Source organism: Sturnira hondurensis, unplaced genomic scaffold, assembly GCF_014824575.4.
Source record: "Sturnira hondurensis isolate 20B ecotype Veracruz unplaced genomic scaffold, ASM1482457v3 Scaffold0013299, whole genome shotgun sequence".
Lineage (NCBI taxonomy): Eukaryota > Metazoa > Chordata > Mammalia > Chiroptera > Phyllostomidae > Sturnira > Sturnira hondurensis.
Window position 1 is genome coordinate 6311154 of NW_028085930.1, and position 27525 is coordinate 6338678.

The window sequence follows — 27525 nt, forward strand, 5'->3', positions numbered from 1 at the left end:
TCCTCTTGCCACGGCCCTCCAAACCAGGTTCTGGAGAACCACCTTGGGTGCTTCCCTGCCTTCACAAAATGCTTGATAGATATGACGGTGGGTATGGCTGCTGTTTCCACCATGGGATTCAAGCACTACCTTGAATTCAAGGACTACCTACCTTTCCCACAAGGTCCCCGAGGGAAACACACCAACCAACTCTTCCTGGAGTCCTTCATACTGGGGAGATTCTTTCCTCTATTAAAAACTGTCTGGGTCTCTGACTTCCCCCCAACAGGCACAGCTCAGTGCTGTGCGCTCAGGATGTAGACCACTGTCTGGAAGAAAAGTCCCCGCACCCGACTCTGACATCACTGGGAATCAGCCAAGTTTACAACTAGGCAGGGTCTGCTTGGCCCTGTTCGAATACACCATCTATTCCTACGAGGGCTTTTCATCCCATTTCATTTGCCTCAGTACAGCTCTCACAGAGAGTGGGAGGAGGAGAGGCAAATCTAAGCTTTTTCACTTCAACATAGGCCACCATCTGAAGCTTTATCTTATGCATTCAAAGGGGATAACAGAATCTTGCTTTAGGTTTTGTTTTGAAGTGGGCCGGGGGGGTGAACTTCAAGAGGCAGTAATGTTATGAAGACAGGTCTGACTGTTGCAAAAGTATAACTGGTCTTCTAGATATGAGAAATGTCTAAACTATGCAAAAGTGCACTGGGTTTCTAAGGGTTATTAATAATACATTTGTAACTACTTTGGAGATGGGTTATAAACTTGCAGAGACAGAATGAGAGTGTAATCTGTCCACAGCAACAGAGACGAATCACTGATAAATTCTTTATGATGTCGCCTCATCTCCTGCAACTCTTGGATTGGTTAAGAGTCTACAGTTAATCCTTCAATAACTCCCACAAGCACCTCGTTACTCACCAGGCTGTGACATCCTGGGCCGTAAAACAGGTGCTATTATATAACTCGGGCACTGTGTAGCAGCCCAGGGTCATGAATACGAAGAGACGGCCACAAATGAGTTGGTATCAGTGAAGACCTGCTGCCAGCTTCTACCCCTGACATAAACCAAAGGAGGCACAGTGTGTTCTTGCAGGTGTGACAGGTATGAGCATCATGTCCTTTTCAGGTTTCAGAATTGCCATCCCTCCCATCAAGCCACGATTTTACAGTTATGTTGACGGGTAAGACTGACCCAGTACTTTTCCTTTCTCCCATCATCCTTTGCACCAAGGGTATGGTCATTTGTTAAAGTGAGCTGTGATGCACCGAGCTGGGTAGTCGAGTCCGTTGGCATTTGTTGTGTTTACTGATGTGTGTGTTTACGTCTACTTTGTCTTACTCGTCCAATGGGGCATTTCCCCACACCCGTTTCCCCTTCTTTAGTGCCCTCCTTTGGATTCCGCCCCTCCCCCCCCTTATTCCAATAGCTTTTGCGCTCTATTTGTTTGGAAGTTATTTCTATTCTTGTAGTTGTTCCCTCAAAATTTTTCCCTGCCTACTTAACTTGGTAACATCTAAATTAATTGATTTGTCTCCATTCCTCTCACACTACAAGGAAAATTTTGATTCTGTTCAACCCCTCCTAACTTAAATGCTATTATTGTCCACTATGTTTATTGTCTTGTCTTTAACCCTACAAATTAGACATTCTTATATTGTTTAATGAAGACAGTTATTTACCAATTTCTTCAATGTCTGTTTTTTCTTACATCTATCACTTCACTTCTGAGAAAAATTTTCTTTTTCCTGAAGCACATCTTTTAGAAGTTCTGTAAAATGAGGGTCTACCTGTAAAATGATCTATTCAAAAACCTGAAAATGTCATTATTTTGCTCTTAGGCTTTAAAGATAGTTTCATTGGGTCTGTAATCCTCAGTTTGCAGTTATCAACCATCAGCATCTTACAGCTGTTACTTCACAGTCTCCTGGATGCCGTGGTGGCTGCTGACCAGCCAACTGTGGGCTGACTTTGTAAGTAACCTTGCCTTCTCGCTGCTTTCAAGACCACCTAACTCTGCAGTCTCATCGCCTGTATAGGCAGGTGCGGGGTTCTCTTTATTTTATTTCTTCAGATTCGCAGTACTCCTACAATCTGAGTATTTATATTTTTCATAAAACCTAGGCAATATTCTGAACTAGTTTGTATTCAAATATTTCTTCTCTCTCATTACCTCTGCTCTCTCTCTGAACCCCTGCTACACCTGCATGAAGCCTTCTCATAATATCTCTTGTGTCTCAGTCACCCTTTCAAATTTCTTACCTTCCTTTTTCCCATAATATATTTGAGGTAATTTCTTAAGCTCTGAGCTCCTGTACCCCCGTTCTTTTAAAAAGATATTTAGCCTGCTATTTAATCCATCCACTGAGTTTCAAATTGTCGTGATTACACATTTTTTAATCCTATAAATTCCAGCTGGTTCTTTTTTCAATTCTAACTGGTTCGTTTTATCAGTCCATTAATTTCATGAACCCCTGTGCCATCTTCATCTTCTATTTGTTCAAGTATTTTTACATTTTGTGACAGATTACCTTCTTCTAAAATGGCTGCAACAATACACCGAGTTCCAAATTCCCTCTCAGAACCTTGCTGGCCCTCATCAAGAGGTGAAGCCCATTTCCCTTTCCCTCAAACCTGGCCTGGCCTTTGGGATTTCCTTGACGAACAGAATGCCATGCTGCAAGGTTTGAATCTAGGCTAGAAAGGGTGGCACAGCTTCCACCTGGCTCTCTCTGCGGATGCCCTGGGAACAAGCCACCGTGCTGTGAGGAAGCGTAGGCCACGTGGTGAGGCCACATTTGAATACGCTGGCTGAGAGCTCCAGCTAAGGTCTCCATCACAGGCATCAAGAACCACCAGAAATATGAATGAACGAGCCTTCGGAGGATTGCAGCAGCCAGCTGCTGAGTCACCCCGCCTCCCAGCCAACCAGCTGAGGCCCCAAACAAACCATTCCCCCTGAACCCCGAGTTCCTGACCCACAGATTCCACAAGTACAATAACTATTGGTTGTTTTATGCCATGAAGTTCTGGGGTGATTTACTAAACATCAACAGATTACAATCAATGGGAAAAATACAAAAAAGAACAGCCTATCAGAAGAGTGCCATATGTTCCGTTTTCTTCCTACAGACAGAATGAGTACCAGTTAGTTCATATTCACCACTGGTCATTCCAACACGGAAAGTCCTGGTCGGTCTAGATAAATCACTCTCTCTCCCCCTTTCCTCTCTCCTTTCTCTCCTCTGCCTTGCTGACCCCACTGCAGCAGCTCCTTCCCTCAGGCATGAGCCTTTCACTGAGATTTCATATTTGGCTGAAGTTAATTTGTAGGTATCCAGAGGCCTCTTGGTTGAGGATGTTTTTCTACCATGAAGTTTATATTTGTTTTGGCTGGCCCCAAAAGGTGCTACCCACTGGAATTATTTTTATTTATATGCCTCTTGGAGTTACCCATACTGCACAGGTAATATGGATTCAAAATCCAAACCACAGGAGAGCAGCCCTGTGGTCAGAAATTCTCAAGGAAGGCTGCTGTTATTACTGCTTTTCTCCACTAAGAGCCATAACGATGATGGATAGGTTTGCTCATTGGCTGCCTTTGGTGCAGGTGAATTTTTCCTAGGCATCCAACCTACACATTCATTCAACCTACACATATTTAATGAATGTCTTTTATATGTTCCTTTACAGGAATATGACTTGTGTTCCGTTACATGACAGGTTTAAGATCCCCGAGAGCGCTACAGCGAGGTTTACAACTCACTTTTTAGAATTACCTTTCCAATTACCTCCTCCCCACACCTACTGGAATGAACCAGAAGTTCTGTGAGATCTGGCCTATTATCTTTTTCTTTTATTTTCTTTAATATAGGCATACCTCAGGGATATTGCAGGTTCAGTTTCAGAATACTATAATAAAGCAACTACTGCAAAAATCAAATCATAATCCTTTTGTTTGTAAAAACACAACTGTGAAGTGCAATAAAGTTAAGAGCAATAAAACGAGATATGCTTGTATCATAAATGACTGCAACAGTCCATCATGCAGAGAAGACACTCAGAACATGTTGTCACTTTTTGTTCTCCCTCCCCAGCTTTACTGAGTTACAAGTGACAAAAAGTTATATATATAATTAAGATGTATACTGTGATATTTTCATGTACATATCTATTGTGAAGTGATCATCACAATTAAGCTAATTAACCTTGTCACTGCCTCCCGTAGTCGCCTTTTTCTGGTGGCAAGAATATTTAAGATCTAGTCTTTCAGCAAATTTCAACTATACAAAACACATTTTGAAGATGATTATCAGCCAGCCAAAGGAAGCTTGGTAAACAGGGAAAACCGGTGAAATTAAATTAACTACTGGCAAAAGAAATCTTCCTATAGTCGGATTCAGAATTCAAAAGCCTATCAGCATGGGGACTGAGGAGGGAAGGGCCATGGGAAGGCGGGGGGACAGCAGAAGGCAGTGTAGGGAGATAAATGGTAAAGGAAAAAATACAAAAAAGAAAAGCCTATCAGAAGAACGGCATATGTTCAGTTTTCTGTGTAAATCTGACCATACCTAGAGAGTCAAGGAGTTGAATATACATGTGATAAGCAGTAACAGTTGGGATGAACTAAGCGAAATGACCACATACCGCCCTTACATTTCTCCTTCAGTGACCTTTCCCGGACCATCTGATTCCAGAGTGGAGTCAGGGTCCATGACACTGACACTCAGGGTCTATGACCTATGACACTTAGGGTCTTTTTCTTTGTTCTAAGGAAAAAAATCCATCCATTTTACAAGGCTAGAATCAAAGGATATTAAGAGTAGGAACAACCTTATAAAACACTTGTGGCTGTTTTTTAATGTTGGTTTTATAAGTAAACTGAGATGCCTTAGAAATGGGTAAACTGAGGCTCAGAAAGAAAAAATAATGGACAGCAAGAGCAGTATTAGAATCCAGCTTTTCTGGCTCTCAAAAGGTTCTGCCAAGGACCACTTTTCTTGCTTTCTGCGATAGTTCTTGAGTAAGACAGCAATTTTCAGAGCACAGGCTACTCTACATTCTGCGTCTTTGAACACTGCACACAGGGACGGATGTCAGAGGCCTCCTAGTCTCAGCCTCCCTCTTTACAGACAAGTGACTGGAGGGCCAGCGAGATCTTCCCATCTACTCGTTCAGTTCTTAAACTGTCATCTTCTGTTTCTCTACTTTTCATTATACTCTCAACTCTCTTCCTCCTTATTTGACTCCCATTTATCCATAGAAACATGAAATATCTGCTTAGGAAATACTACCTTACATACTGTGTAAAAATAACTGGATCAGAATTTGTATCAGAAAAATCTGAAAGGAAAGGTATCTGCTGGGTCCCACTGTAAACCTACAGCCACAGCACTGTAAACTGTTTGAAACACTACTGTCCTCCTAACCACTGCACCGCTACAGTGTTCACTGAGTCCTCTTCAGAACAGCCACGTGACTCCAGGAGGACACCACTAACACAGCCCGCAGTGCGGGTGGTGCCCCTACAGCTGTGTCGTTTGCAATTTGAATAACCTTAGATGATGGCTCTGTTTTCATTCAACTCACGCACCCAGATGTATTCAGCTCTTTTAATACCACCATAGCAGGGAGTTGACATGAATCATGTTTTACTTTTCTTGCATCCTTCTCCATTTGTGAACAGCAATACTTACTGCCATGAGTCTATTGAAACTTGAAATTAATGTGGTTCTGGTCACTCATTTATTTCAAGGGTACTCTCTTCAACAGAGGTGGTGATGATGGCAGTGATGGTAACAAGACTCCATGATAGAAACTTATTAGTAAAAACAATGCTGTAGGAGTCCCATAGCAACAGGGGTCAGAACCAGTTACTTCTAAGGAGCATGCCTGTTGCCTTTATTTTACTCTATGCCGCAGGCTGTCTGAAGGTTTGAATGCTTGACAGGCTATCTTGTTTCACGAATTACCCCTCCATGCAGAGTTTTCAGTTTAGAGCCAAGAACACAGAGGTGACTAGTTGACTATCCAAGATTAATGGTTCCCTCCCTTAGTGTGTATTTGTTCCCGGGAAGGGGCCGCACAGCCACAGGCAATATTTCCCATTTCCCCTTGCCTCTAGATGGAGCCATATGACTAGATCTAGCCAATAAGATAGAAGCAGAAACTCACCTGTATTACCTCTAGGCAGAGGAGGGTAAGTCTCTGATATTTATCTCCCTCTGCAATAAGTCTCGGAAGCCAGCACTGAACATAGTGGGATCATAAGATGGGAGAAGCCTGGGTTTCTGATCAGACCTTGGAGGAAGGTCACCCAACCAAAAAATATGTACTTAGAAACTTTGGGTGAATGAGAAACAAACCATTTTTATGTTAATCCATTGTGATCTTGCCCTTTTTTTTGTTATAGCAGATGATGTATACCGACTAAAATAATGATAAGCTATTAGTTGGTTGTACGAAATTCTTTTAAAGAGAAGAAGCTCTGTCTTTATATATTATATCCTCTGCAGTGTCTTCAAAGTACACTAAGTGCTTAATGAATGTCTGAAAATTCACTTTGGAAAAAAATACCTTTTAGCTACCTTTCTCAAGGAGTTTCAGATTTTTAAGATTTTGTTTTCTTTTTAAAAAGAACATCCAGGGCCCAGTAGTGTCTAGCACATAGTAGATACTCAAATACTTGTTGAATAAGTAAAACTAGTGCATATCTTTGCCTATTAATTTCATTCGGTGCCATTTGGGTAACAGAACAGCTGGCAATGGACGGACCAAGATCCTAGGAAGCTCACCAACCCATCAGACATGCAGCAGAACTGCACAAATCAGAGACTAGACTTCAAATGAAGTAAAACAAATAAAAATCCAAAGGATTCTTATTTCACTGATATAATACAGGGTAGGCAAAAGTAGGTTTACAGTTATTCATGTGGAAAGTACTACAGTGATTGATAAATAATAACTCAATAATAAATGCTGCATTTCATGTACTCACAACTGTAAATCTCCTTTTGCCCCACCCTGTATGTGATTTTAGGCAAGTGGGTCAATGCCAAAGAACTCTGCTTTGAGAGGCGAGAGGGGAACGAGGAAGAAAAACGGGACAAATCAGAGGATGGAGCATTTTAAAAAGTGACTCACCTCTACAGCTAGAGATCATAATAATGTTTTAAATCATTATACTTGCTATTCAGTATGATTTCTATTATAGAGTCAAAGTTTCCCAAATCATGGGGCCTGAAAATCTCAACGGTTTGGAATTTGATGATTTTCAAACATCCTGCAAAATCCCGCCGAGTAACTGTTGATGCTGTCTCTCCCAACTACACAAGGAGTCTCCCTAACACGAAGAACATACAGGGTTGCCAGAAGGAGTTTGCAGTTGTGAGTATGGAAAACAGTTCTCCCTGCATTATTATTTATAAGTTATTGTATTATGCTCCATATGAACAACTCAGACCTACTCCTGTAATAGTAATGCGTTAGAAATCTCGAATCTAGCAGAGTCCTGTCTAGAACTAAGACAGAATAATATTTCTAGATTATTGGATGGTACTCTGCTCGCACCCCAAGGAAGCATACTTTCTGAAGGTTAAAAACCCGTATTTAAAAATACATTTAACTCCTATCTTACCATGCACAATAGTAAACTCAAATGGATTAAAGGCTTGAACACGGACTGAAACCACGGGAAAAATAAACCCAACCATAGAAGAAAACAGCTCCTTGATGTCAATCTCGGCAATAATTTTCTTTGGACTTGACACCAAAAGGAAAGGCAACAAAAGCAAAAATAAACAAGTGAGATGACATCAAATTAAAATGCTTCTACGCAGCAGGGGAAACCAACAAAATGAAAGGGCAACCTACATAATGGAGAAATATCTGTGAATTATATATCTTATAAGGGCTATTATCTAATGCATATTAAAAAATCAGACAACAGCAAAAGTATAAATAAATAAATAAATAAAAGAACTGGGCAAAGGAAGTGAATCATGTTCTCCCAAAGAAGACATACAGGTCGACAGGTACCTGAAAAGGTGTTCAACATCATAATCACTGGGAAAATGCACATCGAAACCGTACTGAGACATCATCTCATGCCTGTTGGAAAGACCATCTAAAATAGACAAGAGGCAGACTCAGAGATGGAGAGCAGGATGGCAGCTAGTTGGTGAGGGGTGGTTAGGGGGTCAAGGGATGGAGCAAAAAGGACCCATGGACATGGACAACAGTGTGTGATTATAGGGGGGTATAAGGGGGCTAAATGGTAATGGAAAAAATCCAATAAAGGTTACATAAAAAATAAATTTAGAAAATCAGATAAATGCTGGAGAGGATGTAGAGAAAAGGGACCCTGTCAGTGAGAATGTAGACTGGCACAGCCCCTGTGGCCCCTTTTCTAATTCCTTGTACCCCTTTACCTGCATTTCTTAATTCTGTGTCACTGTGAGACCCTAAGCTTCTTCAACATATTTGTATCACCTCTATCATCTCTCTTCTGGACTCCTTCACTGGATCGTATCATCCAGACTTGAAATTGGAATTAAAATTAGAAAGCAAAACACATTTTTTCCACTGGTCCCATGACTATATCTTGCATTTTTTCTTGAAATATTATAAATACAGAAGAAAAATGATTTATGCTGAACAGGTGTGGCAGTAAGGCATAGTAACCTTCCAGCAATGAACTGGTGATGATAAGAAAGAAGAACCAAGACAGGGCAGGAGGAGGAGCTAGAGAAAATGAATCAGCTATAAACACTACTGCTGACAACTAGGGAAGTCCAATGGGGTATGTAATAACTATCCAGCTTCATCTGGACAGGTAACGGGGGCTCAGTTGTGGGGCTTAGCCCATACCAAAGACTCCAGACTGAGTCAGCTTCTCTGCCACAGCTCTGGGTGACCAGTCTGTCCAGGGCAGGCCCTCTGCTGAGGATGACTTCAGGAATATCGAATCCAGTTCCCTGTGGAAAGACGCTGACAGGTGCTCAGTGGGTAATCCTGAGACAAATTTCTGGCAGGGTGCTCATGTCCACAGGAAACCAGGGTTTTAGGGGAGAAACAAGGGCAGAAGTCTAATGTGGGGTCATGGAGGACACAGCAGGTGAGGCCTTCAGAGAGAGCAGCTGAGCAGGCGGGGACAGGTGGCTGCTGTGGGACCCAGGAGGTGGCAGTAAAACATCGGTTCATGTCCTTCATGCTCAGAATATTCCCTACTCTTGTTTTTCTGGTACAACTCCTTCAAAGCTTTTCTATAATTATCCACAGCGTGAAAGAGAGAGTTTAAGGGCTGACATTCCCTGCCTTTCGCCACACCGATGCTGCCCAACAGTATGAGCATTTATATTCCCACCCAAATCCCTCCGATGCGCAGTGGGGCCGTCCCACGATGGTCTCTGCCTCTTGTCACATCAGCTCTAATGAGGCTTAAGTGCCATGACTAGAACATCAGACTTAACACAGATTGTTAATGTTCCACTTGGCCCTGGGAGGGAGACAACACCATTATCCATGCTTCCTATCTGGCCTTTTCCACCTCAGCCCTCCCACATCCAGCTGGTACCCAGAATAAACAACTGAACGAGGAGGGGGACCATCAGAACCCCGAAACATCTATCATCATCTGGTAGCAGCTTCCCATCAGCAGCAAAGGTGGGTGCACCACTTTCTGAGGGCGAAAGACTAATTCAAGAAACAAGCAGGATGTATACTGGGAGCCAGATTTCTTTTCCCATCCCTTTTCACAGTTGCTATAATAATCTAAGACTTCTAAAAATATAGCCATAAGGATGGCACAACCAGAGCCTGCTAACTAAAAAATAATGAGACTAAATGAACTATAGATTCATAGGCTTATAAAAGGAATGGCCCATCACCTTAATGGATTGCAACATTTGTTTTCCCAGATATTGTCCTGCCGATATATGACTTGGGAGTCAAAATCTCTCTCTATTCTGCTACTGGTTGTTTTATTACTTTAAACTGATGCAGGGGTAGGAGGTGGAGAAGACAAAAAGGCCAACCACCCAAGCTGCTACAGCAAGATGAGGCATACTGCAAAGGCAAGGTTGGACAAGTTCACTGACTAAAGTTGGAAAACTCCGAGAAGAAACACACAGTCAGATGGTACAACTATCCTGAGTAGGTTACTTGGTTTTTCCAGTATAAGGACTGTCACTTAGGTAAAATAAGGGAGGCTGTGGGATCCTGGGAAAGACATTAGATTTAGAGTAAGAAGAGCCAGGTCCAAGTTCTTAGAGGATTTTGGGCACAACACTTGGCTTCTTTGGGTTTCCATCTCCGTAATGGTAACATGGTTATATACAAAAATGACACCTATCTACAGGGCTGTCAGGATGGGAAAATATGAAGTATAAAAGGCTTATTTTCATCAGTCTCCTTTGGCTGTAGTGCTGGTTATGGGGACTAACCACTGCCTCTCTCCAAGTTTGGAACCAATGTACATAGAAGAATCAGAAGGTGAATCAAAAGGCATCTTCACTACTAGTTATGCTGGAGTCAAGGACATGGCTTGACCTGTGGCTCTTGACTATATCCTAAACACACTATCTTCTTTTCATCTTCTGTACCTGTCTTCTTGCTTACTCTATACACTGCCAGAGAGCATAGATTATGTCTTACATCTCTTTGTATCCCCAGAATTTCCACAGAGCCATACATGTAGCAGGCTCACTGTCTGATAAGGGATCACAATTAATCACATTTGTACTCCAGTCTCTGTGTGAAGCCTGGGAGCTCTTAGAGACTAGGGATCATGTCTTTTCATTTCCAGTGTCTAATAATGCCTGGCATATAACAGGTCCTTTAAACAAGAGAGTTGAAAGATAGTGAAAACAGAAGGGTATGCCACACGGTCTACCCTGGACATGTAGAGAGGGGATTTAAAATAGAGATATTTCCTAAGAATTCCATTCTTTATAGCTTGTTCATATGGGAAGAACTCTACTTGCAAACTGTTTGTGATTTAAGGAGTTGAGATAGTTTTCCCAATGATAAACTTTAGCTTTTTTCTACTTGTCAGGCACATTGGCTATCTTGGACATCTGTGCCCTGGATATCTCAGTTAGAATTATTCTGCTAGTGTTCTTGGCAGAGAAGAACTGTCACTTGGTAATTCACTTAGAGCCCTAACAAGGAGACTTCTGGTCAAGATGGCAGCGTAGGTAAACACAGCTCACCTCTGCATACAGCCACATCAAAATTACAACTAAATTATAGGACAACCATCACTCAGAACAGGCAGAAATTTAGTTGAATGGAAGTCTGACAACTATAGAATTAAAGAAACTACATCCACCCAGAATGGCAGGAGGGGCAAAGATGTTAAAGAGGCTGGTCCCACATTCACATGTAGCAGATAAAATTGTGGGAGGGATATCTTGGGAGTGAGGAGTCCCAGCCCCACACCAGGCCCCCCAGCCTAGAATTCCAGTACCGAGAACATAAGTCCCCATAACTTCTGGCAAAAACCAGTAGGAATTGAATTGGTAGAAGAAACTTCTACAACTCCATGGATTCCTATGGAGTTCCTCTTAAAGAACCCACACATGAACTTACCTAGACTCACTCAATCTCTCTGAGCTCCAGCACCGGGGTAGCAGCTTGAAAGTCACAAGTGGCACACAGGGATGAACTGAAGTGTCTGGCATCAAGGAGAGAGCTGGGGGACAGCTTTATCCCAGACAGAAAGGCAGGCAGAGCCACAGAGCTGGAAGGTGGGTGCCACATCTGAGACCCCATTGACCTGGCTAACCCTCTGCTCTGCCCTAGAGATCCCCCGAGACTCCATCCCACCCAACTTATAGCAGTTAACAGTAGCTTTTCCTTGACTGGTCTTGGCTCAGGCTTCACAACTTCTTAAATCCTTTCAAACAAGCAATGGCTGGTCTCAGGGAGCCCCAGCTTCCCCACCCCGTACCTCTTACTAAATGGCCCCAGGCATGGCACAAGCACAGCCAGCTTAGATTCACAGCTTGGCTTCACCTGCACAAGCCCAGCACAAGTAGCAGCCATCGCAGATTGCTTTACAGCTCAGGCAGGGTGGCCCCTGGCAAAACACAGGTCAGAACAAACTGGAACAGAACAACTTCACTCTCAAGGTCTTAAAAGGATTCACCAACTCCTTTCCCTTAAAATGATGGCCAAAAAGGTGGTGGGTTACCAGGCATTTGTCCTGCCCTGGTGCTCTGCCTCCATGGGCCCCATCATCCAGGCTCTGGACACAGGGCTGACGTGGGGCAGGATAGGCAGAGGAACCTCACGACCAGCAGTCTGACACGGCCAGCACAGACCTGTGCAGCACTCACCACCTGTGGCAGGAGCACTTGAAATGTTGCTAGGGTGGCCAAGAAACTGAATTCACATTTAAAATCTAATGACTAATTCAATTATTAGAACAATTTTAAGTATGTGAATCAATTTTTCAACTGTAAATTTTATGAAATCTAAATGCCAGTCAAGTATTTTGATGAAAATTCAGTGTCCAAGTTGAGACGTGCTGTAACTGCAAACTATGCACGGGAGTTCAAAGACCTGGTATTAAGAAAGAAAGCAAGATACCTCACTAAGAATTTTTTATATTGATCACATGTTGAAATGGTAATGTTTTGGATATACTAGGTTTAATAAAATACACTATTTAAATATTTTTAAAAAGATTTTATTTATTTAGCTTTAGAGGGGAAGGGAAGGGAAAGAGAGAGAAATATCAATGTATGGTTGCCTCTCATGCATCCCCTGCTGGGGAACTGGCCTGCAACCCAGGCACGTGCCCTGACTGGGAATCGGACCATGATCCTTTGGTTCACAGGCCCGAGCTCAATCCACTGAGCTACACCAGGCAAAATACACTATTTAAATTAATTCCACCTATTTCTTTTTACTTTTTGTAATGTGGCTCTTAAAACATCTACAATTGTAGCTTGTGTTCTATGTCTAGTGGACAGTGCTAAGCCAGACCACAGCTCCAATCCTCTCCACGTGGAGCCTCACCGACAACAGGACCACCCGAGAAACCTGCCCACTGTTCTGCCCAGTTCATTCCACATCAGCAAAATACTTTGGGGGTCTTCCATGTGCTGGGCACTGTTCTAGGCTGGGAATAGAGTATGTTGGTTCTTAGCTGACATTTCAAAGAAAGATGTAGGCAATAAAAAATAAAGAGCAGAGCCCTGGTTGGTGTGGCTCAGTTGGTTGGAGCTTCTTCCTGTACGACAAAAGTTTGTATGTTCAATTCCTGCTCAGGGCACATGACTAGGTTGCAGGTACAATTGCCAGTCTGGTTGGTCTGAGTGTGTTCAAGAGGCAACCAATTAATGTTTCTCTCTCACATCCATGTTTCTCTCTCACATCCATGTTTCTCTCTCTCCCTTCTTCTCTCTCTAAAAGCAATGAAAAAATGTCCTCAGGTGAGGGTAAAAAAAAGAAAAGAAAAGACCAGAGAAAAACATCATAAACTAGGGAGATGTGATGGAGAGGGCCTGGCTGGTAGGGCAGCCGCTGGGAGGAGCCATGCGGCTATGTTCCTGTTCCTGACAGCAGGGAGCCAGGCGGGCAGGGTCAGGAGGGACGGCCTGTCAGAGGCCCCAAGCAAAGAACATGTTGGAATACTGGAGGAAGGCAAAGAGAATCAGTGTGGCTGGAGAATGAGCCACTCCCCTCACACCAGCCAGGTACAGATCCTGGACAGCTCACTTATCCTGTTAGGATGGTGTGTCTCTTCACCTGCTAAATGGGTGGCAATTAATAAAGGATCTTCCTTTCAGCTCTGAAAGGATATGATCTTATGACTTATCTGTATATTCTAAGAAGTAAAAATCCTGTCCTGGAAAATGAAAGAAAGAGGAACCAAATCAAAACATCCTCACCTCTAATCTCTTTGAAGGTTTAGCAATCTGATGCCTCCCATTTGCTCTTCCCCTCCCCTTCTTTTTTAAAAAGATTTTTAATTTATTTTTAGAAAGAGGGGAAGGGAAGAACAAAGAGAGGGAGAGAAACATCAATGTGTGGTTGCCTCTCAAATGTCCCTTACTTACTGGGGACCCAGTCTGCAACCCAGGCACGGGCCTTGACTGGGAACCGAACCAGCGACCCTTTGGTTCACAGGCCGGTGCTGGATCCACTGAGCCACAACAGCCAGGGCTGCTTTTTTTTTCTTTTAAAGAGAATGAAACTTATTTGACACGTAGCCAGCTCATTCTCATATAGCATTCCAGATAAACTTCTAAGTTCCCCGCTGTACACACAAGAACGTTTTCCTTTAAAACCTGGACTGGCTTCCTCACAAAAACAATGAGAGGTCCCATACAAACAAGGCCCTCCTTCTTTACAGTTATACTGCAATTCCCTCAGAAGTCCAGAAATAATTTCCTAGTTTTCAGAACTTTTTACTTCTGAAGTACCCACTGACTGGGGAAATCTGGGATCTCGGATTGGCAGTGACTCTGCTGAAGTTCCACCGGTGGAAAGCATTTCTAATGAGACCACAACTATAACAGCCACGTCCCTAGGGAAGGAACGAAATATCTGGTCACACTCATTAATCATCACAATTTAATAACGTGAAAGAGAAGCCCCCAGGACCACATCCGGGGGGAATTTCAATTACATCTCTATCCAAGGGGCCACGTGACAGTCGGCTTCACAGTCAACCCTTCACCGGTCACGGCCAGCCCTCAGCTAGAATGAGGCTCCCCAAGAATGAGGCTTAGGAGGGGGACTGGGAGGAGAGAGGAAGGATATGTAATAGCTTGTATTTGTAATGGGATTCATGAGAGCGATAACAAGGTTCTAAGAATGTAAGAGAGATGAGGTTTTAAGTCTGGAGAAAATGGGAGGAGTAGAGGAAAGGAGGAAGGTAGTGAGATAACAACCCAGCATTTACAGCAGGGGTCCCCAAGCCCGGCTGGCCGATAACAGTCCGGGCCTCTTGTGAACAGGGCCACACAGCAGGAGTTGAGCTTGAAAGCAATGCACTTGAGTCATCTCAAAACCAGTCCCCCGCTTCCCCCACCAGTCCATGGAAAAATTGTCTTCCACGAAGCTGGCCCCTGGTGCCAAAAAAGTTAGGGACTGCCATTAGGACTGCCAGTTTACAGCACTGCTTCAAATGTTTTGCATGTGCTCAACGTATTAAACATGATAATGTGTATGTCACTAATTTAAAGTGCTTAAACAGTGCCTGGTACAGCCAGTGACCCACAGATCCAGACATACAACACTCTAGCTCCATCACTTGAGATGGGGACAAGTCCAAGGTGTGACCTGTGCTCCTACCAGAGCTCATGGGAGAAACTGAGTCCGGGCCAGCCTCTGTGGGACTTTGCTGGACACTGCATCCTCGCTCGGCCTCCTTCCCTCTCCAGGCCCACTTCCTAGGCTCCTGCAGGTTTCCTGGGAGCGCTGCCTAACACCTGGCTTCTCAGGACTCCTTGTCTCAGGGCCCAAGGAGTCCTCACAGGGAGTGTGAGTAAAGACCCTCCCCGAAAGAGAAACTGAATGTCCTGACAAGGGCAGACCAACTTTTGGGGTGAAATAGGAGACATTTTTCCCCTATGGAATTTGGATAGCTATGTAAATAAATACTGTGTTTTAATGTTTAGCTCAGTTATTTTGCACTTACCACTGGTCAAAATAACAATGACAGATCAATGGAATAGTGTGCCTGTATTTGTCTGGGTGTCCTTTTCCACCTTCAGGGCTTCTCCTCTGCTATGGTGAGAGCTGCCCAAATGTGACCCCACGTGTGCAGACAAGAACGCTGCCCAGTCATTCAGGCTTCCTTCCAAGCTGGCATTCCCCAAACTCGGGGGCTGCCCGTGCCTCATAACCACCTCCAGGCTGGACTCTTTATAATCCCCCCCCCCCAGGAGACCCAGTCTAGACCTCTCACTCCTCCTCCCTCGTTCATCTCCTGCTGCACTGATGGATGCTGGGGCATGGTCTAGCAGGTACTTGGGGCATGATACCAGTCCCCCAACCAGGTGACTCCTGGACCCTCGCTCCTCTGCCTATTGGGTAAAGTGGTTCTACTCTCATCTCACCTAAGCAAGGAATTTCAGAGTAAACCGGAACATCCCTTCATCTCAGAGAACTCTGGGCTCTCTCTTGAGTCCCCTTATAATTAGCAGACCTCACAACTGTGAGCACAGAGCCTGGGCCCTACCCCTGGGGAGACAGTTGTCTGCCTTTGAGAAAACATCTCAGAAAAATCATTAAAGCACTTATGCTCCATGGTAACCCAACTCACTGGTCACCATTCGGGGGAACCTCCTTCTCGCCTCTTCTTATCTAACATGGCACAATTACGTCCCCAGCACTGGCCTCATTGGCAAGATTAGGAAACACACCTTGTGCCCCAGTACACATAGGCACGGAAATCATTTCTAGAGCTGTCTGTGCCCCGGGGGCTCACCACCAATGTGCATCCACAGCCTCTGAAGCCCACAGCCCTGCAGCCCCTGGTTCCTACAAACCATCCCTGGGAGCTTTCAGACCAGCTCGAATCACTGTGTTTTGAAGCACTCAGCCCTCTATCCTGTACTAGCTACTGCTGTCCTTTGCCCTAAGCTTATGGTAAAACTTCTCCGAGAGCTGTATAAACTCAATAGTTTCCTTTCGTCATGTCACTCACCTCCCGACCCACACCCACGGCTTCCTGAGCACCACTCTGAATGGGGCTCTGTGCCAGGTGATACATTTATATTGGCACCTCCATGAAGTGTAGCAATATCATGCTGTGGTCAGTTGAATGGGGGTCCCTCAAAAGTTTTGTCTCAATCCGAACCCTGAAACCTGCAAATGTGACCTTAATTTGAAAAAAAAGGTCATTGCAGATGTAGTTAAAGATCTTGAGATGAAATCATACTGGATTATCCAGGTGGGTACTAAATGCAATGACAAATTCCTTATCAGAGACACACACAGAAGAGACACAGGGAAGAGGGAAGGCCATGGGAAGACAGAAATGGAGTTTGGAGCGATGCAGCCACAAACCAAGGAACATCTTTGAGCCCCCAGAACGGAAGTCAAGAAAGGATTCTCTCTTGCAGCCTCTGGGGAGAGCGTGGCCCTGCTGACACCTTGGTCTCAGACTTTGGGGCTCTAGGACCGAGAGAAAGAAACCTGTCCTGTTTGAAGGCACCAAGGTTGTGGCAATTGGTTATGACAGCCAATACAGAGGAAGCGAATGCATTTTGCAGACGGGGACCTGCGGAAGGCGCTCAGGAGGGAACGAACAAGTAGTGAGTCTGGCCCCAGCCTTCGGGTGCCCTGAGTTTTACTCTGGTGCTGCCGGAGCGAAGGCAAGGGGTTCACTTTTAAGGAGCTGTTAGGACACCTTCCACAGATAAAGGATTTGTCCCTGGGGGAGAGAGGCTCAAAAACTTCTGAGGGAGATGAGCAAAAGGAAGAGAGAGCCCGGTGAGGGAAGCGGCCCAAAGAAAAGGAGGGAGAATGGGTGACTAGCAGGGGAGACATGATAGAGAGAAAGGCACCGTGTGCCTCAGGTTTGGGGATTCTTCCTGGACTCTAGCCTGAAGAATCCCCAGTGTCCACCATCTTTGCAGAGGCAATGATTAGATGTTTCAGAAAACTCTCAGAGCAGCTTTATCATGAAGCCAACATGAAGCTGCTGAAAAAACAAAACAGAACACAGCTTTCTTCATTTAAAAAATTCTGCTCAAACTTCTCTTCCTCAGAACAATTTTCCAGAATTTTACCAGAGCCTGATAAGCTAGAAACCCCCGTTAGATTAGTTCCCATGAATGAGGTTTATGTGCATTAACGGGGTCCTAGGGACTTGAAACCTGGTTGAGGACAGGCCAGCCTTTTCCCTTTCTTCTCTTAAGCTTCTAAGCAGGATTTGCTAACTACAGCACAGCATAACAACAAAAGAACTAATTAAGTTAATTAAGGGCAGTAGTGAAACAGCAACCCGTGTTTGGAAGGCATTTTACAACTTGTGGAATGTTTTTAGACCTTCTGATGGAACTCTCAACGGTCCTCGGGGCAGATGTTACTCTCTCATCTGCGCATCGCAGCCAAGGACAGTGAGGCAGCCCTGGGAAGCTACGAGCCCCGTGCGCCACCTCACCACTAAGAGGAGGTGAGGACTCAAAGTACGTCCTTTAAATCCAAATTATATGCTCTCTCCCACCATATGTCTTACTCAGCAAATGGACGTTCATATAGGAATTTGAGTTTACTCATCAAGAGTTAGCATTTATATTTGCCTTAGTCAACAGCTCTCCTAAGTGTAAGCATAACTTCTCTCATGCTCTCTGTGTACTGGAATGTACCAGAAAGCCACAGAATTGAGTTTCTTTAAAATATTCTATTCTTCAGTCTTCACTGGCATCACTACAATAAGAACGTCTTACTAAGGTTTGTGTAATCTGCATAAGAGTTGTTGACTTGTGCAAATTAGAACATTACACCTTAAAATGTAAAAGACAGTAAATTAACATGACACCTTTAAGGACCCTGTATGCCTAAACTTCCTGGGTTAATGTCACATTTCAAAGTGTTACTTACTTCATTTTCCTGTGTGAACGATTTATCTTTCAGAACCAAAGAGACCTGTTCTCCCTAGAGAACATTTGCAAATCTCTTCATAATGAAAAGAAAAAAAAACAGCCTTGAATTCCTGATTTGCGAAAGGGTTATCCAACATAAAATGAGAAACAGTCATTATAAAATCAGGTTGTAAAACAGGCCCACCTCAGTGAAGAGTCAGGCCAAGGGCCCCTATGTGCGCTTTGTGACCCTCGCCAATCCAGTTTCTGTGCTCTTCTCATCCTTAAAACAGAGTGAAAACTAACTTCCAGTGTGTCCTCAGGAGTGCACAAAACGTCACGTCCTAACAAGCCCCAACCCTGCAACAATGTGCTTCTGCTCGTTCCCCCCCTGACATCTATCCTCTTCCTAAGTCATCCTGGTTTTGTTCCAAGACCCACTTCACCATCAGGCAGCTCAAGTAATTCAAGGAAGCCAAAAGCGTCTCCTGATCCAAATTAGCCCTCCTCTCCAAGTCTCAGATGGTGATGCTCAAAGTCCCTGGACTAAAACCTCAGAGTCACTGGTAATTTAGAAAGGCAAATGACTGACCCATCCCCTATCTACTGAATCTGAAACTCTGGGCCTTCTGCACTTACACGAGCCTTCCAGGTAATTCTGCTGGATAATTAAGTTCAAAACCACCGCTCTAAGCCAGTGGTTCTCAGCACTGGTTGCCCATTAGAATCACCTGATGCCCAGGCCCCACATTCCCCACCCACCCTCAACGATTCTGATTTAACTGATCTGGGGTGGGGTCTGGCCAGGCAAGGGGGATTCTAATGTACAGGTAGGTTTGAGAAACCCTGATGAAAGCCAGTCAGAGTAAGCCAGTCTAAAACACCAAATCGCTCCGTGGATAAAATGGATGCTCCCATTTCCATCACGCTGACTGAAGACCGAACGTGTCACTAGCACTATGGTAGCCACTGGTGGTACCACGAGGGAAATGCAGGCCGAGGAACTGCACTCTGCTACCAGATGGAGTACGCTCCTTTATTTCTTCCAGAGCAGAGTCGTTAATAGTCTTAGGAGTAATCGATTTGCAAGGGGTGGTGGACAGACAGTCCCACAGCTGTTTGGCTGGGGAGGCCGCCTCAGTTGGTATGTTTTGTATGGAAATGGATGAAAATCATTTGGAAAAGAATGCATAGTCAGCCAGGACATGAACCCAAGCAATCTCAATCCAGAATTTGAGCCCTTAACTGTGGCTGCCACGCTGTCCTCCATGGAGGTGAGGACCAGCCAGTACACGACAGGGCAAGGGGAGACACCTTCGATGGCAGAGGAGGCGGAAATGAAGATCCCTCATCTCCTACGCACACACAACACAATCTCTATGATGGCCTGTAACATCTAAAAAACCCCTTGTTTCTGGAGTTGACAATCGTTTAGACCTAAATACCATGTCAATTATGATCTCTAACTCTTCCTCCTTAACCTCAGGGGACCCTGAGATTAAGGAGGAAGAGTTATAAATTTCCTGTCACTTATCAGGAAAAACAAACCATGAAGACAGGATACATAAGCCCCCCTCAGTAAATGACAGCCCAGCCACTCTGATGTCCCACCAGCTCCTGAAGGGAAGTTCCCTGCAACATGGGGTGGGAGCTGGGACTAGAGGTGGGTTTGCTGAAACTTGGTCCTAACGGAGTTTTGTGGCAGGAACCCAAGGACCATGTAAGCCAGGTAACCATAATCTACCCTAATAATTCTGGATTTTTATTTAGACATGCGTTTCCGCATTATAAGGTATAACTGATGGTGTATAGTTTCATAGTTCAAGAGGCATTTTTTTCTTTCTCAGTGGTTCGTAAAATCAGAGTGTATCTATTATACAATTAATGAAATCATAGATTTGATGAAACGTGGTAGTTATATTAAATGTACATTGAATCCCACTAAAATTCAAGCTCTAGACTGGGGAAGTGGGAATGAATGAAACAGAGTCCCATGCCCAAGCAGCCGGCAGACAGGAAACAAGCGCATGCACACCCAGGGCTAAAGAGTTTGTTTGCGAGGGACGAAATGCCGGTTGTGGGGGCTGGAGTGCGCTGTGGGCGTCCACCCTGGGAGTCGGGGGTGTCTGTTGAGGGCACGAAGGACCGAAGTGAGAGATGAGGTAGAAAAGTTATCCTGGAACCAGACTGCTAACCAATACTGAATGCTGACCTAAGGAATGCAGGCCTGATCCTGCAGGTTAGTAGTTCTCAGACATTTTGGTCTCACAGCCTCTTTATGCTCTTAAAAAGTATTAAAGACCACAAAGAGCCTTTGTTTACATGGCTTACATCTGCTAATGTTTATTGTATTAAGATTAAAGCTTCGAAGCAAAAAATACGAATTCATTAAAAATAATGAACTTGTTACATGTTAACAAATAACATTTTAAATGAAAAAATAATCATGTTTTCTAAAACAAGAAGAATTAATGAGGAGGCCATTGTTTTATATTTTTGTAACTCTCTTTAATCTGGCTTATGAAAGACGGCTCGCTGGCTCTCAGAAGAGCTTCTGCATTCAATCTGTTGTGGTGTATTTGAGGTGTATGAAGAAAATCTGGCTTCATAAAGATATGTAGTTGGAAAGGGGAGCCTCACAGACTTCCTGCAAAGGCCTGAGGGATTCCCAGAGGTCCCTGGACGGCACTATGAGAACTGCTGCTCTAGGCAATGCAAAGCCACTGAAAAGTTATCAGCAGATGACAGGCAACGAACTCTGCAGCAATGGGATGATGATTGGAAGAGGAGGGGAAGAGGCCTGAAAATAGGGCAACAAGCAGGGAGACTACTAAAAGGTCCAGTCAAGGCCATACAACATACAAACGCCTCACTCAGCAGACCTAGTGGGGCTGCGGAGAAATTAATGGGCCCACAGCACATTGGAGTCCACAGGGCTGGAATCCAAATGCACCCTGGGTGGGGCAGAGAAGAGAATGACTTTGGGTATTCAGGGTTGGAAATCTGGGTGGATGGTGATGATAACAGATAAGGTATAAGAAGATCGGTTCTGGTTTTAGCTGACCAAAGAGGAAAGGACTGAGCCAGAAAGAGAAATAATATGAAGATTCCAGACCACCTGCTCAAGGAGATCCAGACAGGCCCTGGGAAGCTTACCAGTTTAAACTGCTCTACTCAATACTGTTTAAAATGATACCTAATATTGTGTGTACTCTAAGGTAAAATTAATTTCTTTAAAAATGCAAATAACCCTGAGTTATGGAGAAGCTCCTTAATTCTCCTTAGCCAATAAAACACACCTTGGCATTGACTGGTCAGACTGCTCTGCATTTTCATGGGACACAGGAAAACTTCATATTGCAGACCACTGTAGGACAATTGTCCTGGGGAGGTACTCTGGTGGGGACCTTGGCTCTAAAGATGGGTGGAGCAAAAAGAGAGATAAAATTTTAATCCCTTGCGGAAGGTATAATTACTTACACGGATATTTCCAGTTTAAGAAGTGACAGGAGAGAAGACTAGTCACTAGGTAGCTGGTTGGTGAGAAGGGACAGAGTTGAAAAGGCACCAGAGACATTTGGCTCACTTTGAAGTATTTCAGGGACATCTGCTCAGCTCCAGAGATCAGATGAAGAGAAGCAGGTCATCTCATCAGAAAAGAATTCAACACTCAACTAGCTTCTCATGCCTGGAAGAGTATAGAGAGGTGGGTGATATGGAGTTTGGGGTACGTATGAAAGACCCTAATCCACGCCAGCAGTTCTCTTCCTTTTCCTCTTCCTCCTCCTGAGTAAGGCAGGAGCCTGTGGAAAGTTCTTTGAGTTGAACAGAAGGTCACTCTAGGTGTTCAACATGGTCCAGTATGTGCAGAGGATGCAAAAGCAAGCAAGATGTACCAATAAGAATATAGAACATGATTCAAAAAATACAACTGCCTGGGTGTAGAGCAAACCCTTAACTTCTGAAACGCACTGTATTTTTCAGACTATAAGATCACCCCCCCACCCCCATTTGGAAGGAATAATGGTTGTTAATGCTGCTGTTGAGTTCTGTTTACATTTACATTGGCAAAATATTATGTTATTTGTGTTATTAAATATTTTACCGTATTTTTTTTATTTTACCGCATTTTTTGCTTCAAAAACTTTTTTTCCTATTTTCCTCTAAAACCTAGGTGTGTCTTACTCTATCACTCTTATTACTCCTTAACTCTGAGTATCCAAACAACTTAGATTTTAATAAATATTGGTACATCAAAGCTTCTTATTTTCATAAGTTCATAATAATTGTCTTAGTCTTCTTAACAGTGAACTAACACAAAGAATTTCCAGTATACCACACCCAGGCCAAGCTCAAGTCTGCTAACGTGGGACTCAGTGCTTTCCCAGCAGGTCATGTTCTTAAAGATTTGTGATGATGCTCCTTACTTTCCATTATTTCTTTAGAAAAAAGTTGTGACGTGGCCTGAGAAAGGCGGCCTCAACTATGTCACCTCCTTCCTTTTGTAGAATGGGATCGATGATAATTAACGTCCCACTTGCCTTGTAAAGTATGAGGATCAAATTCTATGAACACGTCTGGTGAACCAAAAAGTCCCGTGCGAAAGGTAGTTATAGTGGAGCTCCTGGCTAGGTGGGAGCCCTCTCTCCCAGACAGAAGACCCGACAAAGGAACTGGCATCAATCGGAGGTCTTCTCTATGCCATGTTATCTCACCTAGTACCATCTTCCACAGTGGGTGGTCATACCCCATTTGACATATGAGGCACATGAGGTGGAGGAACTTAGCTAACATGAGCTGCCTACCAAGTGGTAGGGCTAGGATTTAAACCCTGGTCTGCTGCTCAAAAACCCAGGTATCCTTAGCACTGGCTTCACATCTACTTTATTACTTAGTTCTACAAAAGAAAAATGAAAGCAGCATTCGGATTTTACATGACCATGAAGGCTCTCATCATCACCCTCATCCTCAAGTTCTCGGTTATTCTAAACTAGATATAAAACGTGCTAAACCTTCCCAAAGGGCTACAGCTGGCAGGATGAAACAGTCAGCCCTGCACTGTGGAATGGTGCCCAAGAGCTAAAACAAAGGCAGAGTCTGTCAGTTGTAATAAAAGTAAAATACTAAAACCTCATTTGCCCTGCCTGTGAAAGATTGCATCCCTCAGCCCCTATCAGGCACATGCATAAGCCCCAATGACTGCTGATTGGGATTCAGTGATCCAGAGAGAGCTTGGGCTTTTTTTTTTTTAGCCTCATCTGCCATAACTAATAAGATGCATACTTTACCAATCACATGCTAGACCCAGCCCTGTCTAGCCATAGGGACAGCAAAGGGGCCATGCTGCTGATCTCCCCTGTGCGTGGTGGAGGTGCAGGCAGGATGAAAAATTGGGCATGAACGAGCAGGTCAGAGAGGCCTGGGTGTGAACCCCAGCTCCATCACTCACTACTTGGGCGCCATGGGCCAGTCCTTAACTTACTCATCGGAAACACTTCTTCATCTGGAGAAAAGTACCCCCCTAAAACAAATGAGATGATGCAGGTAAGATGATCCACAGATGCCTGTGAACACAGTAGGTGTTCAAGAGGGAGTAGATTCTCTGATGGTTATAATGACTCATGCACTAGTAACTGTTTGCCTCTTTGTTTTTAGCAGACACTCTCTGTGGTAGACTAAAGATGACCACAAATTCTTACCACCTTTCCCTTTGACAGATGGGGTCCAAGCCTGCTCCCCTTGAATCAGGGTTGGTCTTAGTGACTTACTTGGCCAACACAATGTGGCTGAAGTGCTGTTTTCTAAGTGGGATTTCTAAACGGAGTTCAAACGAAGCCTTGTAGGTTTGCCCTGGCCTCCTAGCCACGAGCCGCCCTGCAGAAGTCTGAGCACCCTGAGGCCACCCTGCTGGAGGAAGCCCCACTAATCCTGTGAAGGGGCTTCAGGGGAAAGAGATGCTGGGCCAGCCCCAGCTGCTGCAGCCCCAGCTGCTGCAGCCCCAGCTGTTGGAGTTACTCCAGCCCAGAGCCCAGACGCCGGCAGCTCTGCCAACCTCTGCCCAAGCTGCAGATTCATGAGCAAAATAAATGACTCTTTTCACTTTAAGCTGCAATGTTTTGAGGCAGTTTGTTATGTAACAAAAGATAAACAAAACACTCTCTTTATCAGGTTTTCCCCCCTGAAAATTAAAAACATCGGTTTGCTGAATTATACTGTCACATATTAAATTTATGTTGCTTCTGTAGTTCTCAAGTGTATTTCATTTTATTTTTTTTCTTTTTTGACTTAATCTTTATTGCGTTTTTTTCCCATTACCATTTAGTTCCCTTATACCTGCCTCCCCCCAGCAATCACCACACTGCAGACACCGAAAACCATTTTCTTTGTGGACAATGTTAATCTAAGCATAACTTATTAATTGGCTGATCAGTGGGTGACATGTATGAGCTACTGTGTGTGTGTGTGTGGGGGGGCATGCATGCCAAAGTTTAAGTTCTTTAGAATTTTTCTAAATATCCAGTTTCTCCCACAGGAAAAACAATGCTACAAATAACACTCCCTCATCTTAATGAACTTGTGAAAACCAAGCTCTGAAGCCAGACTCATTGACGCCAGTACCCAAGCGTCACCCTCCCAGTTCTGTACAAAGCTGGGCTCCAGCCCACCACCAACCACCTACTAATCAGAGCGGTTTATCGAAGGCCACTACCCACCTTCCTCCTCACCAGTAGGAAACTACCTCCTCTGGCAAGCGTGCCACGAAGGTGTTAGGACAAAGCAGATTCCTGCAGTAGATTATCCAGAAAATCTTTGAGGAAAACCCCTTTCGCTTTCACGTATGTTCCACTTTGGAAGGGCCTTGTAGGGTAAGACTTGACTCTGCAACATAGGACACTACTTACCTGATGCCTTTTACACAATATTATGTAAACTCTGGGCCAGGTAATCAGCAGGGTGAACTCAAGCATTTTGCTGCCTCCCAAATTGACTATGCTCTTTTTCATTTCCTGGTTCACATGCAAAGCCTGCCTGTCCTTCTAGAGGGTGTGTGTGTGTGTGTGTGTAATCTTACTTAACCTTCAAATGTCCCCTCTCCCATCAAGGCAGAGTTAATCATTTCTTGACGACCTTGCTTCTTCAATCTGTAAAGCTTTTTCTTTAACAAGAAAGCTTATCATTTTTTTCAAGAAGCAACAACAACTCACAGTCCCACAGAAAACACGGAGAAAAAACATGAAAGTTGTTGTAACTCCTGGCGATGTTCCACCAGACTGAAGTAGGCTGATGCAGTCTGTATTTGAGGGATCATAATTCAGTAGCAGCAATGAGTCAATTAAAATACCAACCAGAATGCTGTCTGTAGATAAAGTGCTGAGAACTGGGAGTGCAACATAACCTGAATGGCTAAATTCTAAGGGCTGACTGGTGATTTGTACCTCAACCTGCTTCATGCTAATTTCTTGGCAAAAGTTAATAAGGAACCATTCAGCCTAGGAAAGAGAGGGCCTCTATTTACCTTGGCAAGAACCTGACAAACACATTCAACTCCCAATTTTCCTAATTCAATGGCTTTTGTATGACCTGGAGTGGGAAATGCCTGTTGTCCCAAGAGGGTCAATCTCAACATCAAACCTGCCTACTGGGATTGGTGTTTATAATCATTCATTAAGGATGCCAATCTCAAAGGCCATACAAACACGAAGTGGCAACTGGCATTTTGCCTCCCAACCCACAAAACTCATGAGTAACATGCAGAAAGTCTCAACTGAACACTCTTCATTCTATCACCAAATTTGAAGGAATTACATTTTTGACCCTCATTATTTAAGAACAAGCATAACTATGCAAACCATTCCAAGCCAAAGGCTGAACAAACACTGAGTGGTAACAGTTATGTGACAGAAAATGCCCAAAACACACAGCCTACCACTCCCTCTCCCTGTGAAATTTACAGAGGATAATCCTGGAACACCGTTTATCACAAATACCAGAGCAACAAGGTTTCCGACACTCATTCTTGAATTAACTATGTGCAACATGCCAATTTTGAATTATAACAGAGTCTACATTATAACTGGTACCCAAGGCAACAGAATAACTAAATGCTTGATTCTCCAAGCACCTAGGTGACGCAGCAGGAAAATTTACTGTCCTCTCTCATTGACTAACCCTAGTCTTCCTCCAGAAAGTAGATGAGTCTCTGGCAGGGGACAGACAGGGTGTAACACTGGTACATTCCAGGACAGAAGAAATGTGGTAACAACTTACTTAATAGTTGGCAATAGAGGGCCTGTAAACTTCTCTTCATGGTATCATCTGGTCCTTCTTGTCCTCCAGTTTATTCATGATTCTGTCTAGGAAATTGGGAGAAGAAAATTGTTACATCTGGGGAATATAATTCAAGTCGATAATCAAGAAGAACTCCACTTAACATGATACTAGTTGTAAAGGCTAAAGCATCTGACTCTGAAAAAGAAAATTCTTTTTTTTTAAAGATTTTATATATTTATTTTGAGAGGGGAAAGGAGGGAGAAAGAGAGGGAGAGAAACCTCAATGTGTGATTGCCTCTTGTGCACCCCCTACTGGGGACCTGGTCCACAACCCAGGCATGTGGCCTGACTGGGATTTGAACCAGCAACCCTTTAGTGCACAGACCAGCACTCAATCCACCAAGCCACACCAGCCAGGGCTGAAAAGAAAAATTCTTAGAATGGATACACCACAGTTTAATTTACAACAGTGTATGCTATAAAGCTGCCAGTTAATCAAATTGGCCAAATCCTGAAATATGCATACCACTGAAGGGAACTTATTCGGGTAACTAGAGAGTAAGAATCTGGCTTTGGAACTTTTGAGGCTTCCAATCATCCTCTCCTGAATCTCTGATCTTGAAACAAGAGAAATAAGAAATTTCTAATCTCATTTCTACTATAGTGCTCACCAAACAACCCAAACAACTTCACCACACTTGAAATTGTATTGCATTA

The 27525-nt window shown here is 43.9% G+C and overlaps 1 protein-coding gene across 1 annotated transcript in view; it reads right to left on the minus strand.

The window, feature by feature from the left end:
* TMEM108 (transmembrane protein 108) overlaps nucleotides 1-26891 on the minus strand; it is a 140806-nt gene extending 113915 nt beyond the window's left edge. Inside the window, exon 1 of the mRNA XM_037061272.1 lies at nucleotides 26806-26891. Coding sequence (XP_036917167.1) covers nucleotides 26806-26845 — 40 coding nt within the window. The 5' untranslated portion in view covers nucleotides 26846-26891. The remainder of the gene's footprint in view (nucleotides 1-26805) is intronic.
* Between the last annotated feature and the right edge of the window lie 634 nt (nucleotides 26892-27525).